The 15949-nt window shown below is 37.9% G+C and overlaps 3 protein-coding genes and 1 long non-coding RNA gene across 8 annotated transcripts in view; 3 read left to right on the top strand and 1 right to left on the bottom strand.

Annotated features, from left to right (window-relative positions):
- The window catches only part of LOC149623486 (protein slit-like), a 327465-nt gene that overhangs the window by 231878 nt on the left and 79638 nt on the right, over nucleotides 1–15949 (bottom strand). The window lies entirely within an intron of this gene.
- Nucleotides 1089–6354, top strand: LOC149623491 (protein disulfide-isomerase 2-like). The gene is made up of 3 exons (XM_089852493.1): nucleotides 1089–1229; nucleotides 1297–2431; nucleotides 2808–6354. The coding sequence occupies exons 2-3, from the start codon at nucleotides 2191–2193 to the stop codon at nucleotides 2978–2980; spliced, it is 414 nt and encodes a 137-aa protein (XP_089708619.1). The 5' UTR covers nucleotides 1089–1229; nucleotides 1297–2190; the 3' UTR covers nucleotides 2981–6354.
- LOC149623492 (protein disulfide-isomerase-like) lies at nucleotides 4810–6222 on the top strand. The gene is made up of 2 exons (XM_089853292.1): nucleotides 4810–4834; nucleotides 5810–6222. Exons 1-2 carry the CDS (start codon nucleotides 4810–4812, stop codon nucleotides 6220–6222), a joined length of 438 nt encoding a protein of 145 aa, XP_089709418.1.
- LOC149623490 (uncharacterized) lies at nucleotides 7871–14430 on the top strand. Of its 4 annotated transcripts, XR_016374734.1 has the most exons (6): nucleotides 7871–7978; nucleotides 9025–9151; nucleotides 9566–10978; nucleotides 11029–11090; nucleotides 11168–12237; nucleotides 12300–14430. It is a non-coding gene; the product is annotated as an uncharacterized LOC149623490 (long non-coding RNA). The 4 variants fall into 4 exon arrangements; XR_016374736.1 differs by lacking the exon at nucleotides 7871–7978 and having other exon boundaries at nucleotides 8004–10978; nucleotides 11168–11947; nucleotides 12143–12237; XR_016374735.1 differs by lacking the exon at nucleotides 7871–7978 and having other exon boundaries at nucleotides 8004–10978; nucleotides 11168–11947; nucleotides 12143–12237; nucleotides 12282–14430.

The raw sequence follows: 15949 nt of genomic DNA, 5'->3' as shown, positions 1-15949 counted from the left end.
CGTTAATCAAGGCCTGTGCGCGGTAGTTTCGAAGGGCCCACTTTTAAGAAACGCGTGTGAAAATGAGTATTTAAAAATTCAAGCGCGAAAAATGAACATTTCAAATTCCAAGCGCGAAAAATGAACATTTCAAATTCCAAGCGCGAGAAAATGAACATTTAAAATTATTCAAGTCCAGCTAATAGCGCCTCAGGTGAGAGATTTTGGCAACTTAAATTGCCAAACGAAAAATAAAAATCGGCGCCGCGCACAGGCCTTGATTAACGTAGGCAACGGAAATATAGATAAAATATACCATAGCCCCATGTATGAAACTAAAAGCCATTTCTTGTATTCCTTGGTACTTGAAAATATCAGAATATTACTTCTTGAAAAGTGTTTTTCGTTTGTTTGGCCTTTTCAGAGAGAGCGTTGTATCATTATTGCCTTTTTAAAAACTTAAAACATTTCAAGCAAAATTTGTGATTGGTTCTTCCTTAATATATGTCAGTATTTAGATAAAAATTGTTAAGTTTAGAAAAACTGTTTCGCACCATATTTCTACAGTTCATTCAACTTCTTAAAGCTAATAAGAGAGTAAAGCTGTGGATTGGGAAATACCTTCAAACGAGCTTTACGAAGAAAAAGCACCCATCTAGCTTTGAACGCGGTAGCTCATACGCGATAAACTAAATCCATGTCGCCTTATCAACGGAGTAGAATAAAAAAATCAATGGACTAATAAAGTTTAAATCAGTTCAAGCCCGCGCAATTACAGAACCACATCGTCACTCAAAATGATAGCGAAGAATGTTATAGTCACGTTGCTTATATTACTATCGTTTATAGGCACTCAGTGCGTGGACGAATTGGGGAATTACGACGAAGATCCAGTCATCGAATTAACAACCGAAAATTTCGAAACATTGATCGAGCAATTGTCATGTTACGTCATGGTTCTTTTCCACACGTACTCTTGTTGCACCGACGTCAGAAGGACCTTTTCGTCAGCCGCCCATATGCTAAATCGAACCCATCCAAATTACATTAAAATGGGGCAAGTGGAATGCTTCACGAATCAAGAATTGGCCGTTAAGTATCACATTCGAGAATACCCGACTATTTTATTGTTCAAAAGAGGTCGAAATCCGGTGCCGTACTCTGGACCACAAACCCTTCGAAATATGGTCAGCTGGATCAACCAGAAAATTGAGGAGGATGTCTAAAATGTGCAATTTTTCATCAACTATGTACTGTTTGGAAAATAAATAATTGAAAAGAAAAACTTAAAAATACTGGCGTAATTTTTCTATATAGACCATACAAGGAATGCATGCGGCTAATAGGAATAAATGCGTAGCCATTTTCACTCAACGTATCTTGGCGGAATTTGTGGGAAGAGCAATTAGGATTATGACCCGTAACGGATTGTACTCAAGCCCGGCCCAGAAAACCCAGCATAGAAATTAACGTGGGATATATGGGGTACAATGATTAGCTTTGTGTATTCGTCACCACTGAACCGAAAGCGCAGAATTTTTGGGGAGCTACAGACTGCACCCTTTTGGATCAGAGGTTTAGGGAAAATTGTTCATTTCAAGTAAAGATATGAATTCATGGTTTGTATAATGTTTTCTTCCATTGCCAACTATAATTTAAAGGTTCCTGATTGAATTCCATGATATTTTAACTAAATTATACAGTAAATAAATACGCATCTGTGCTAATCTTAAGCTTGAGCATCTGACTAATCAGAAAATATCCTTCTAGAATATTTTATTGTCTAGACTTTTATCAAAACATTACCATAAACATGCTTGATAATCTCCATAAGTATGGGTGCCAAGGTCATTAGCTATTACGACGCCTAATTAATTAAAAAGGTAGAGGGTAGCTTCGTCCGCAGCTTACATCTCTACCCTTAACAGTAGGACAGTTGTAACTTTTAAAGGAAGATGTCGCATAAACGTCTTTACGCAAGTACGACAGACCCATACTTATTTAATATAGGGTTTGGAAAACAACCATATATTAAGTTTAATTTAAAAACAAAATTATCTGGGAAATATCAAATTTTTCCGGAGTGGTTGTTTTTGTGTTTTTGAATCCATTTTGAAACTGGTCTCACGGGTGGGGTATAAAAGGCACTAAATCATAACTCAGCCCTTTCAGTGTGCATCTAGTTCACAATCAACCGTTCGATTTATTACCATGTTGCGTTTAATCGTAATTCTACTAGTAGCGGCGGTACTCTTTGTCTCTGGCAAGGAAAGAGACTCGGATTCTCGTATTGAAGAATTGGATGACGAGAAATTCGACAGGTTCCTCAGGGACAACCGCAATGCCCTGATTCTGTTTCACAAAGTTAGATCGGGTCATAACGAGGAATACGACACAATGCTTCCAGATCTGGCTAAGAGAATGGAGGAAAGTCATCCTGATCTCAAATTTGGTAATTATGGCATGACCTGTTGAATTTTTAGCCTAGTTGCCACATGGCAAATTTTCGTAGATTAAACTTGCGCGTGCAAGAATGCAGAGATTCAAATGCAGGTGCTTTCCCGCGCTTGTATTGAACCACGGATAACGTAATGTTTTCGCCAATTCTTAACTAGCCTTCATATAATTCTCCCCAAAAGTGCTAAACTTGAGATTTTCTGGCCTAAATATACTTCTTGTAAACTTAACTCAAGTTTATTTAACAGTTCTAAAGAATATGGTAGAGCATAGATAATTTATTGAATAGATATAGGCCTAATTGGGGAGAGCTCTTTTCGTTATCTGTTTTAGTTCTTCGTTTCTGATTAATACCAAAAATCAATTTACAGGTCGGTTGGACAACGAAAAGTATCCAAAAATAGCCGAAAGACTCAGGATTCACATCTTCCCCAAACTCGTTCTGTTTACTGAGCGATGGGGTAAAGGTCACCCGAAGATATACAATGGTCAGACCAGATTGGACAGTATGGAAAAATGGCTCAGGGAAATTCTCAGAGATTAAAACACTCAAAATTTTCAACTATTATGAATTAAAAATTATTTAGTATAATAATTAATTAATTATTATAAGTAGTTTACAAGCATTTCTATTATTTCATATGTACTCTAAATGACAAAAATAAATAAATTAAGGTATATAATAATGGGTTGTCAATCAATACACACAGTTGTTAAAAAAACGGAGTGGAAACCAAGTACAAAATCTGGTCTTGCATTTACTTAAAATTTCTATGGAGTAGTAACATGAGAACATTGGCTGTAAAAATGGGTCAGAATTTTCTTGCAAAATAAACGGGAGAGGCCTAAAGGGGAGGGAAGCTACTCTGCTAAAATTCTGCAATGTTTTCTGGAAGAAAACTATACTCGATGCGGCAGTGTAGATATCATATAGTGGGCATTTGATGAAATTACTTCTGCGCACGTATAAACGAGATTTAAATACGAAAAAAGAAAAAAAAGAAAATCTAAACAACTGTGAACTTTGAACTTGAAGCTCTTAGAAGTTAAGAAAATCCCTGTTACGATGGAGTGCTACCCATGCTACCCATAGACACAGAAAAGGGAAAACAATATTTAACCCTATTTCAAAAAGCAATAACAAAGATATTTCAAAATAAAACTTTTCCAAAAGTGTTCCCAGGTTTCTAAATCAAGATTTCCAGAAACTTTCGATTAACCAAAACATACTCGACTGATATGTTGATACGTTCTTGGTGGCGGCGCCCATCTTGGATCCATGTCTATATGTATAGCTATCACTACTAATCGACTACGTGTAAAACTGATTATTAGCACGTCTAGACTTTATTCTTTGATAGATTGGAATAGAGTATAAATAGGCTAGAAGCCAACTCGATTTCAACAGTTCATCTACGGAACTAACGGCGGAACAAGATCTGAATACCAGAAAGCCAACAATGTTTAAGCTAGCCTTAGCCTTCTCTTTGCTCTACGCCGTTGTTTATTGCAATGTAGGGTACGATGTAGTTAGTGTTGTCTGGCAACCTGGACCGTTACAGGGAAGGGGACTCTATTACTTGACGGAGCAACACTTTGACAGGGCCTTGAGGAACTATCGTTACGTCCTGGTTCTGTTTTACTCGCCTCATTCCCACTCTTCCCGCGCCGTCGAGGACGCTCTAGAGGAAGTGGAACGACGTACAACCCCCTTTCATCCTAATCTGAAAGTCGCTAAGGTCGATGGAGAGCACAACCCTGGTCTGGTGGCGAGATACCATATTTCAAGCTACCCCACTGTCTACCTCTTCGTGCATGGTCAACCCAGAGCTTATACTGGATATGCTAATGCCCACGACATTATTCAATGGTTGAAGGAACAAATGCACACATACAAGCCTTAAAATAAATGGAATAATACTTATTACACGTTTACTCCATATGCTGTATTGAAATAAATGATAGAGTTAATAAAATAAATTTTTGTGGAAATATATAGTTTTTTATGGAAATGAAAAGACATCTAAAGGCCCTTACTATAGACCTTTTCGATGCAAAAAAGGTCTACAGATCAGGCGCCAAAAAGCGAGATGGAAGGCAAAGTTTTACCCTTATGTATTTCCCTAAGAGTTATATGGGAATGGTCTAAACAAAAACGCTTACGTGAGGCAGAACCAATAGATGTAAACACCAAATATAAATATGGTGTAAAAGTTGCCCCTAACTCGCAAACGTTCCCGTTTTCAGGCAAAATCCTGTTAAAAACATGACAGGGAACAAACATTCTTTGAGACATTTAGCTCTATAATAATCAGAAGAAGCCCCTTTACTTATATAAACCGCTTAATTTCGTAGTTCAAGAAGTATATCAAAATGTGCAAGAAAACGTCTAGTTCTGGTAAGATCCTTCAAGTTTGGCACACTTCATAGTTTTTGTTACAAATTCTTATATTTAAGGAAATTAAAGCACAAAACGACTTAAGTGTTAAACGCTTTTATGTTTCTTAAACTCTATATTAGCAGTAAGCAAACTTAAGCGCATCTATGTTGAAGCGCCCGTTTAATTTATTTTACCGAAGATAACAACCAGTATATTTACCGCTTATCGGAAACCTTTACGTAGACTCAAGATATTAACATTTCTTACTTACAAATTATCTTAAGATGTTTCGCGTGCTAAAATTTTGAAATTCTACGCAGATATAAATACATAAGCGAGTAACTTTATTTTATCGAGTTGTTTTATTTCACGACGACGATAAGTGGACACAAATCTTAGGTGGACACGAAAATGTGTTTAATAAACCTCTAGATACAAAAGGAGCTTCTGCATGGCATAGTCAGCCCAAATCTGTTAGTTTAACTAAAAACAATGCCCACTGGTATATCGCCGTCTTTCTAAATGATCAATTGGCAAAATATGAAGGGGAAATGAACCCTTATTGCGTAGTCCATAATTAATTACACGGCCAAGCCAGTGCTAAAACAACGCGTGAAAACCAATGTTTTTTGGTCCTTGTTTCACAGAAACGTTGCGAATGTCTCAAGTAGGCTTTCAGTATTGGGTCTTTGACATTTACGTCGTTGCCTGCTGATTAGTGCTATTTATAATCACGTTGTCTTACAACGGGAAAATAGATTTATCAACAAGCAAATGACAAAATTATGAAAACAAAACAAACTTCATCGTTCAACAACCCTTTCCCTTGTCTGGAGATCAAGATCACCATAGATCATCACAAGTATAAAAGCATGGTCGCCGATGTTCAAATTCATCTATTCCAGCTGACTCTTTGAGCGTCAACAGATCTACTTAACTCTCCCAAAATGTTAAAATTTGGCTTAGGTCTCCTTTTTTGTCTGGCGGTTCCAGTACTCAGTCAATCCGAGACAACGTACCCTTTGGACAACATTGACAAAGAATATGGTATCTACATTTTGAACGACGCCAATTTCGCCCAAGCTATTACGCGATTCCGAAACCTGTTGGTATGGTTCTATAGTCCTTTGGATCAGGATGGTGATAACTTTCGTCAAGAGTACCGTCAAACAGCCAGGGAAATTTCACCGATTAACACCTTCCGTCTAGCCGAAATCAACACCCAACACAATCCGGATGTGGTAAAGATGTATGGTATTCTAAGAACTCCGACTCTCAAGTTTTTTAGAAACGGAACCGCCGAGGGATACACGGGAGGAAAGACCTACGACTCCTTGATGAATTGGCTGTACCAAAACACTGAAGATTATAAACTAGCTAATGTGGATGATCCATTGAGACCATAAGAAGCAAAATCAATATTTGTTTGAATTTTTTCTTAATTGTTTCCATTTTTGTTAAAAACATTGAAGAATTTGCATAATAAATGTAATTAATTGTACCATGATTTAAATAAAAAATTTCGGTTTATATCTGAATTGGCTATTCTTCCTGTTAATGCCTATAAGAAACTTCATGAAATACAACACATTGAAAACTAATTTTAGCATGAAATGGCGCTAAGGATTCTAGAAATTTCAAGCTTGAAGAGTTTTGTTATTTGGCCAGACAAAAACCGCTAGGGAACTGTATGGCGTCCGTGTAGATCTTCAGTCATAGATAAAGCAAGTTCGACATGAATTTCAATAAAAATTGCAACTTATTTCTGCTTATATTGAGTGGGGAGAAGGTTCAAGATATAGATTAGAGCCCATATGTCAAAGTATAATGAAATCAATTTAACATCGCTATAAAACTGAACTTTAGTTTCAACTGCACAGTTAACGGTTCAAAAATGATTATCAGTATATTTTTCTTCATCTTGACTCTATTAACAATTAACGCCGATCATCATTTGCACGATTTGTCTGATGAATCTCGTGAATCTTTACCATCTCGCGAGTCTCTCGAATCTCGTGAATCTTTACCATCTCGCGAGTCCCTCGAATCTCGCGAATCCTTACCATCTCGCGAGTCCCTCGAGTCCCACGAATCTCGTGGAACTCGCAACTCTAGTGAAGACCTAACACCTCGTAGACCTCCATCACTTGATGACTCTAGGGAATCTCGAGAATCTGACGAATCCTGCGAATCATCGGAGGAGGATGATGATATTTGGAAAGGTTCTCACGTTCTACATTTAAACGATCTGAACTTCGATGCAGCTTTGAAGACAAACCGCTACTTGTTAGTCATGTTTACTGACCGAAATTGCGATTCGCATTGCATTCAGCAAAAGAAAAATTTTCGAGATGCCGCTCGAATATTAAGGACACAGAGGCACGGAAAATATATTAAACTGGGAGAGATGAACTTGGAAGGAAACGATGTCACGGCGAGAAGATACTTAATAGATTCAAGTCCTTCATACATTATCTTCAGGAAGGGATATCCTCACTACGTCAAGAATAAGTCACTCGATTCCGTCGACAAGATTGTTGCTTATGTCAATTACTTTGAAAAACCCATGGAAGACAGGATGTATCCTTGGACATTCGTAACGTATTGATTGGTCTTAACGAAAGGTACGCTTGCCCATCATTTTTATTCAATCGCATCAAATGTTGAAAAAATAATTTTGCGTATTTTGGAAAAATTAATAATTTTAAGGAAATTGAGAATGTACATACAATCAACGCGTATTGATTAGAGCAATTTTCATATTAAGTCTACAGTGCAATTTAGCGATTGGGAGGGCACAATAGTTAAAATTATAAATTCAAAGTTTAAAATATATATTTCCCCCTTTCGAAGACCTTTACAAAGTGCAGTTGGTGTAGGAAGCGTAATACTTTAAGATGTTCATTTAAAATTTGTCTGCTGAATCGAAGCATGGAAGCGTTGTAGTAATGACTCGTTGATAGACTATCAAACTTTAACGCGTAAATATAGTTGGGCAAATTTAAAGGTTAATTCAATGATAAATAAAAATGAAAATTAAGTTTTTGTAACGTGCTTTTCATTGAGTGTAATTACAAAGTTGGGAGAAAAAAAAATTAAAAAATAATATGGTGCTTACGTTGAATCTGAATCAACGAGGGATGGTATTTCGCAAATGGACAGGTAAGTGTAATCTATATTCCCTCGAATATTGGTAAAGTTAACCTTGAAAAGTAGATTAATTTTTTAAAGTTTTGCTTGTACGTCACTCTGTTGTAGTCATTCAATATACATTTGCAATATACACTATAGCAAATACGTATTAGTCCATATAGGAAAAAGGCTTTTATTTCGGGGTAAAACCAGAAAAATCTCGACATTAAGAATAAAAAATTCAAGCGGACGATTATGGACGATATAAGCAGACTACCCTAACGATTATTACCCACAAAGGGAAAAATATCATACCCAAATGAATAAATGAAACCGAAAGTAAACTCCGTACACCGGCAGAAATAAAAAAATAAAAAATATTGCTCGAGAAAAAAAAAGAAATCAAAATCTCCGCCATAAAGTTGGTAATAAGCATGGGCGAAGCGCTGCCTATTAGCCGGTTATAAAAACCTCTCCCGGGTTCCATTTTATTTTCAAATTACAATCGATTTAGGCTTAGCAATGGAGAGAGAAAGAAAAAGAGCTAGTACGGGCCTTGATGCCCTCGGCCCCAAATGGAGCAATCTACCTAGAAGTGTTAAGGCTATCATTTTAAGCTCAGTTTTTATTATGAGCCTCGTTTTCTTTGGAATTAGGAATAGCTAAAGGAAAAAAGGTTTAGATCTTCAGGGGGGGGGGAAGAAGTCTCTTTCGGGAATGAAGGCATCTCGATTACTTAATCTAATGGGATCGCCGCGAGAAAGAATGAAGCGGGGAAAAAAATAAAAGAAAAAAATTGGGGGGTGGCAAAAAGCGAAAAGGCGAGAGTTAGATTTTTCCGGAATAGCCAATTAATGTTAAGATCGAAAAACGAGACTTGTTCCCATTAAAAAAAATTTCGTGAATGTTTACATCCAATCAGAGGGGGATAATACGGGAAAACAATAATCAAGCATTGTGATTGGGTGTTCATATTTTTGTACAATCAAACAGAAGTTCAAAACATTAAAATACAATCTCGGAAATTATTTCAAGATCACTAAATCCTTTCAATGTTACTTATTGCCTAATTAAAGCACTACTGATGGCCACCCTAGATCCAATCACAGAAACGACACTTTTAGGCAGCAAATCCCAACTCGGGAGTTACCTGTTCTTATTAAAGCAAGAATAACCCGAACAAATTATTCATCAGACATACAGGTATGATTAAACGATTCTTAAGTTACTGTTTTGTCCAACTTCCAAAACGGGGGTATATGTTTCTTGAATGTTTATTTGTTTGATACGGATCCGAACGCAACCAATACTCGAAAACGAAGAGCCCCGCACACCCACAAAGCAAATTCTAGCCTAATAAGGATGGATAAAAGGAAAGTCTGGGAGTCTCAGCTTTCCACCTCCGTATCTAAATACATTTCGGGGGCCCACTATAATTTAAAAGGCCCTAAAGAGAATAAAAATCCGAGTAGGCGCGTCCGATATAATATTGTATTATAATAAGAGGATTCGGAAAGGTGGTGGTGGGATAGATTGAGTGGCGGGGGAAGGGATAAAGTGTTTCTGAGCGCTAGAAGAGTTTCACTTATGCGCCGGCGCGCGCGTCTAATTTTGCAGGCTATCCACTCAATGGATGCTATAGGAATCTTTTGGGCTAGTGACAAATTGGGCCAAATTACCGTCCTATCCTCTATCGTCCGCACACTCACCTCCAACGATGGCGATCATTCTGAGGCAAAAGGAGAAGAGAAAATTGGCGGCGGATGAGAAGCTGGCAAGAGATGCGGGAGGATGGAGAGAGAGGGGGGGGACAAAACGATGAGGATTCCAGATCTATACCGAGCATTCGATGATATTCAATTTTGGTGACGTAGTAAAACTATCTGGCTATGCGTGACATATTCATTAGCATTATAAATAATTTTAGCAATAAAGTTGTTTAGAATTATTATTCTGGTTATCGAGTTTAGTCCGATAACAAAAATAAGGAAGCAGGGTAAACACTTCTACAGGGGCCATAGAAAATACTGACTCGTCCATACCACATTATCTGGACCGATAGGTCTCAGGACTTCCGTCCCCCGCTGCCACCACAAACATTTGCGCATTTTGTTGGACTTCTTAACTTCTGCTGCGCTCCCCCAATTGTAGGGAGCCGCCCTGTTTCAAAAGGGCGTACCATTGTACGGCGAACAATTAAACCTGTAAACCTGTAAACCTGTGGGGATGAAATCGCCTGCATGCTGGCTTTCCCTAAAAAACTGATATTAATCTAGTTTTTTGTTATATAGAGCTATCTCAGTTGTGACGTCAGTGCCTAGGTAAAGCGTCAGGGGCTTAGCTTTGGCAGTGGGCGGCCATGTTTGGTACCGATTTGGTTCTACGGGAAAATAGCATGGGTGACGTCACACTATGGCTTCTGAGATAGCTCTATTGCTAATCAACTAAAACTGTGGTGATTCTCCTCTCCGTTAAAGGTTTGAGTATCATATCATCATCAACAGCATCACCTGCTCTTCAACACTACTCATCCGCCCTCCCTTCTTTCATTCCAGCGCGAGCGAGCGAGCAAGGTTTGGGATTTGGAGAAGCTGCGGAAGAGCGTCGGGATGGAAAAGAGGATGGGGAGACGATGCGAGCTCAGGAACCGTGTCAGATTGCGAGCCGATCCAAGTGGGCAATTTGTTGCCCATGTCTATTCATCACAACCATTATGCCGGGTGCCCGCTATCTAGAAAGGATATTTTCCCACCCCTCTTTTCCCCATTGACTTTTATTTCTTAAAACCTCCTTCCCTTCCGTTCGCCTTTACGCCTTCCCTTATAATGCTAATGTTAAAGGGGACGAGGCATTAAGAATTTTAAATGGACGCGCTTTCCTTTGCCTTTAACCTCATTTTCAGTTCAAAATTTTCCTTACGTTACGCGCAGAGAGCTCTGATAGTTGTAATCATTGATTTACTAGAACAGGAAGTTAAATTGGGGTGAGGAAATAACATGATGGAAGCGGAAGTACATGGGAAAATCGCAAGTACGTGGTCAGGAAATTGTTATTTTCATCTTGTAATGATTGTTTTTCAGTGAGAAAACATTTCCTCAAGTTCACCGATTATGAAAGAAATTGTAAGCCAACTTCTATTATTGTAAGTTCAGCGGTTTTTTATTCAGAAACGTTTCAGTCATATTAATTCCCGAATAACTCGCATTGATGCACTTGCAGTTTCCTCGAAATGCATGCTGGGCAATCGAAAGTTAAACTATGGGAAATTGGTCCACTTTAAGATGGGATGCAGCTCGAAATCGGAAGTATCGCATTAGGAAAGTGAATTAAATTTGAAAATCTATCTTTCACTTTAGGAAAAACCCCTGATAAAATCAAATACGTATTCAAAGTCGTATTATACAGTATTCAATCGAGGCATCCCTCGGGGCAAAACGCTGGATAAGCGAAAGAAAAAAAACTAAAATATAAAAACGGAAATCCTCCAAGAAAAGAAGAAATAGGAAAAAAATAAAAGCACGCAATTGCAGCTTCTATAGAATCCATATCTGCACTTTAGGTGGAAACTATCTTCGCTAGGTGCCCTAAAAAGGGTTTGTACAATAGGCATTTGGATCCGAAAATCGGTATAGATATCATCGGAGTGAGACCAATAGCTAGCTAAATCGTCGCTACCGTGTTAAATTTCCAACGGATTCGGATGAAAAAAGGGGCGGGGGAAAAATACGCGCGGAACCATCTTATTCTGACACGTGCATCGATGAAAAAAAGTGGAAAAATATATATAAAAAGCATTTTACGAGTGCTGCATGCCGTTCCAAAAGTGGCGCCGATTTTCGTTTCAAACCATCGCGAGGTGAATCTCTTGACAGTAAGTAAAGAGGGAAGATGAACGTAAGAGAGAAAGAGACGCAGAGAGAAAGAGAGAGAGGTAAAAATAGGAAGACAAGACAAGGGGGTACACCAAGGTATCAAACCCGAATTGAACCGACACTCAACGTAAGTCGCACCCATTATTTGGCCAAAAATGGAGAAAATCGCCACGCATTCCAATAATATGCCTCAAAGATAACCAGTACCCACTCTGAGACGAAATAAAATTGCATTATATGATTCTTTTTTTTCTTTTCTGAGTGAAATTGGTTTCACCTTTAAACCTACTGTTATATTTTGAAATTTATTTATTTATTTCAGTTGTTTGAAATGCATATTCGTGTTGATCAATCTCAAGACGAGGGTCTAATCACTCTCAAATTCCACGTTCACCAAGAGATATCCATGAATTCTGGGTAATATCTATGGAAACATTAAGTCGCATCTCAAAATGATAAAGCTTTTCCGTGGATTATAGGGGTCAGATTGACACGCGCTAAGGGTCTGCTCTCGAAGTGGATATACAGTCTAGATTCCAGTATGTGCACTGTAGAAGAAGAGATAGTCCTTCGTCGATTACGACTGGAAAACGGCCTATTGACACCTGGAAAGTGGTTCCCGATGAACCCCCATTTTCGATCTCCCACTAAAAGGGTGGCCTCCATTAACAGAGGTGTCAAAGAGAGAAAGAGAGAGTCAGAAAGTAACTAAGTACCTGCTTTCCAAAAAGGATTGAAGGCTAAAATACAACCTTCCCAAAAGCGCCACGTAGTTTGGCAGCCACTTTACGTCAACCATTTTACAGGCTATATCGACTTTATTCCTTCCACAAATAAGGCTAGATAACCGGAACCGGTTTTAGAGAAAGATCATTTCCGCGCGGGAAGTTAGAAAGAGTAAATGGAAGTGGAAGTAAAAACTAATTTTTCTTTACCAAAATTTAACTAAAAGAAGTTCAAGATTTATTTACAAAAAAAAAAAAAAAGAAAGAAAATATGATTTTGACAATCAAAATCAACATTGTTATTTTAATAATGACAAAACGGAATCTTTATCTCAATATCCTTATTAATTTAATTAATTAGCGTATGAGACCACACTCCCTCCCTCCTCTTTTGGCAAACGTAGATGATCTAATGTTTCAAATTTAACTCCTAAACCCAACCCAACCCAACCCCTGAAGTAAGAAGACCTTATAGACTAATGCTTCATTCAGTTTTCTCTTTAGCTCCTTCTCAGTAACATTCCATATTTTATAACTCTCTCTCTCTCTCTCATTTCCCATCGAATCCCATCCTCTAGTCTTTTGTCTGTATTTTTTTACCTCATAGCACATGCGAGGCAATATTGACTCCAAAAAAAAAGATATAGCTCCAGTATATAAGATGGCTTCAAAAGTTATTGCGGTTTTGGGAGAGGATCAAATTTGTAAACTGAGACCGGCTCGCTTTTTCACCGAGGCCGCCAAAAAAGAGAGGAAGAGAAAAAAAGCTGCTCTCTCACTTTCTCTCTCTCTATGGACTCTCTTTTGCTTTCGCTCTAACTCTCGGGACATTAGTTTTGACACGTAATTTATGGAATATATTTGGCTCGCTCCTTCATTTTTAAGAGACTCTACAAATTGAGCGGAAAATTGCCATAGGGGTATATTCACGGCCTGTTCCTTTTCCTTCCTTCCCGCCGCTCTTGCCTTGTTATTCTGTTCCAGCGCTTGCTCGCCGCACCTATGATTCACCATGAATACGTGTATTAAGCCTTTTACGTAATGTCTTTATTTATGAACCACTACTAGCTGATGCGCATTTCCGAGTGCGTGCGCCAATTGTCATTTCAAAAGGGTTCTATCTTATTCTAAAAACTATTTTGGCTTTTCACCTGAATTACGTCTTGCAAATATAATTCACCTCAGTTACGTGCGAGGGGTCGGACGTTTTGGAAAAAGTGTACGGGATTTCGAAATCCAATTTGATTTCAACGGATTTCGTTTGATTTCTTCGGATTTTGTTTGATTTCATATTTCGATAAAATCCAATAGATTTCATCGAATTTTGAGATTTTTCCCGTGATTTCGTCGGATTTTGCTATTTTTACCGTGATTTCGACGGATTTTGCGATATTTCCCTTGATTTCTTTGCATTTTGAGGTTTTTCGCGTGATTTCCTCGGGTTTTGAGATTTTCCCCATGATTACTTTTGATTTTAGATTTCGTAAATTTCATAATGGATTTCACGATTTCTTTACTGATTTTGTGATTTCGCTTCTGATTTCGTGATTTCTTTCTTAATTTTGTGATTTTTTACTGATTTTGTGATTTTTTTACTGATTTTGTGATTTCTTTACTGATTTTATGATTTCGTTGCTGATTTCGGATTTTTTATCAGCCTTGATTTCCGATATCTTAAATCGGATTTCACGGGTAGCGTACGGGATTTCATGAATGACCGACCCCTCGGTTACGTGTCTCTTAAAAACTTTTATCTCGTCAAATTCATCTTTCTATTATTCAATCTACCCAATTTTTGACTTATCTTATAAATTTTGTCTTTCTACAATTCGACGCAGTCACTTATACAATTTTATCTTGTTAATTAAATTGTTGTAAAATTTCATTTCTTGCTATAACTTTCTCATATAGTTTATAATTTCAACTAGAAGGAGATAATAGAAGAAGGATGACACTCCTCTTAACACTTCAGTTCATATATTTATAAAAACACTCATGAATTATTTAATAAAGGTCGTTAAATATATAATATGATTAACACAATTTAACTAGTTAAAATGTAACTATTTCTCCGTGAATTCCTCCAAAAAACATAATGAAAATCCATATAAAAAAGCATCCTATAGTATTAAATAAACCATGTTTCCTCCCAGCACCAATTAAATCTCTGAACACTCCGTACCAAAGGAAAAAAAAAGAAATTAAACACTAAGTTGACCTTGAGCAATCAAAGCCTGTAAAGAAAAGAGCACTTTATTTCATCTCTCAATTTATTTCCGAAAATTCAAAGCGACCATTTACACTAGCGAAAGGAGATGTAATAAAAACACCCAATTATTTTTAAAAGTTAAGCCCTAAATTTCAGAAAAGGTCGGAGGCAGTTTGCGCAGAGGGGCTAATCACTTCCGACGCGGGTTGAATAAACACATCGCCTTAATCAATATGATAAGTGAGAGAGAGGCGGTGATGTACCCCTTGGTTTGCGAAACGTTACTTTATCGAACTGAAAGAAATGACAAGGGTTTGTGGGGGTTTCTTAAAAGATTCCTAAGGGGCATGGGGCAGAAATAAAGCAGAAAAATCCCACTAGGGGCCGCTGCTAAAAAGGAAAAAAAGAGCGGGGGGCAGGGTGCACGAGTCGTACGTAGTGAAAAGAAGAGTGCAAAGACACCGTTAATGAAGCGATATCCTCGTTGGCGTCCCAATTAACTGTGAAAAATGCCTCGTTCATGTAATTTGACGACAGGCGAGTATTACTCAAACAACCTTCATCCTTTTCCATCCTCCCATCTCTCTCTCTCTCTCTCTCTCTCTCTCTCTCTCTCTCTCTCTCTCTCTCTCTCTCTCTCTCTCTCTCTCTCTCTCTCTCTCTCTCTCTCTCTCTCTCTCTCTCTTTTCTCTCGCGTTCTCTTCTAGTTTTACTAGCGGCAGCTAGCGTCACCCCCGCAACGCTAGATTCCATAATGACGACGCGACTTTAAGGGGACGCGAAATTGCTAGAATATACTGTTACGTATCACAGGAAGAGCGCGGGGGAAAAATAATCCCACCAATCAGAAGACGTTAAAGAGCAATATATATAGTCAAGATGAACGCCTCCTTGACTGCTACCATCCTTAAGGCGTACAGTCGCTAAACTACCTTGATGCTGCTGATCAAGTTATCATTGGCGTCAATATATAAAACAAATCTACACAACGGAGAAATTTATTTTGATTCAGTTCAGTTCAAATATACAACGCGATAATCCCTTAATTTCCCTTCACTGGTCCATAATGAGGAAATATAAAGCTTAAGACCAAGACTGGAAGCCTTGATTTCACAATTCAAAACGCGTGTACGATTAATTTTATTTATTTTATACTCCCTTTAATAATTAACATCACCTTAGTTAATGTTAATTG

The sequence above is a fragment of the Phalangium opilio genome, unplaced genomic scaffold, assembly GCF_054372755.1.
Source record: "Phalangium opilio isolate 3A_F unplaced genomic scaffold, DU_Popi_V2 ptg000113l_1, whole genome shotgun sequence".
In the NCBI taxonomy this organism is placed as follows: Eukaryota; Metazoa; Arthropoda; class Arachnida; order Opiliones; family Phalangiidae; genus Phalangium; species Phalangium opilio.
Note: the sequence above shows the minus strand (reverse complement) of the source record. Positions and strands in the feature narration are given on the sequence as shown.

Excerpts from the sequence above, each read along its gene's own strand:
- LOC149623492 (XM_089853292.1), top strand. The coding sequence starts at position 4,810 with ATGTGCAAGAAAACGTCTAGTTCTG. Across the intron at positions 4,835-5,809 it reads CAAGAAAACGTCTAGTTCTG|TACTCAGTCAATCCGAGACA; the intron begins GTAAGATCCTTC and ends TGGCGGTTCCAG.
- LOC149623491 (XM_089852493.1), top strand. The coding sequence starts at position 2,191 with ATGTTGCGTTTAATCGTAATTCTACTAGTAGCGGCGGTACTCTTTGTC. Across the intron at positions 2,432-2,807 it reads TCATCCTGATCTCAAATTTG|GTCGGTTGGACAACGAAAAG; the intron begins GTAATTATGGCA and ends ATCAATTTACAG.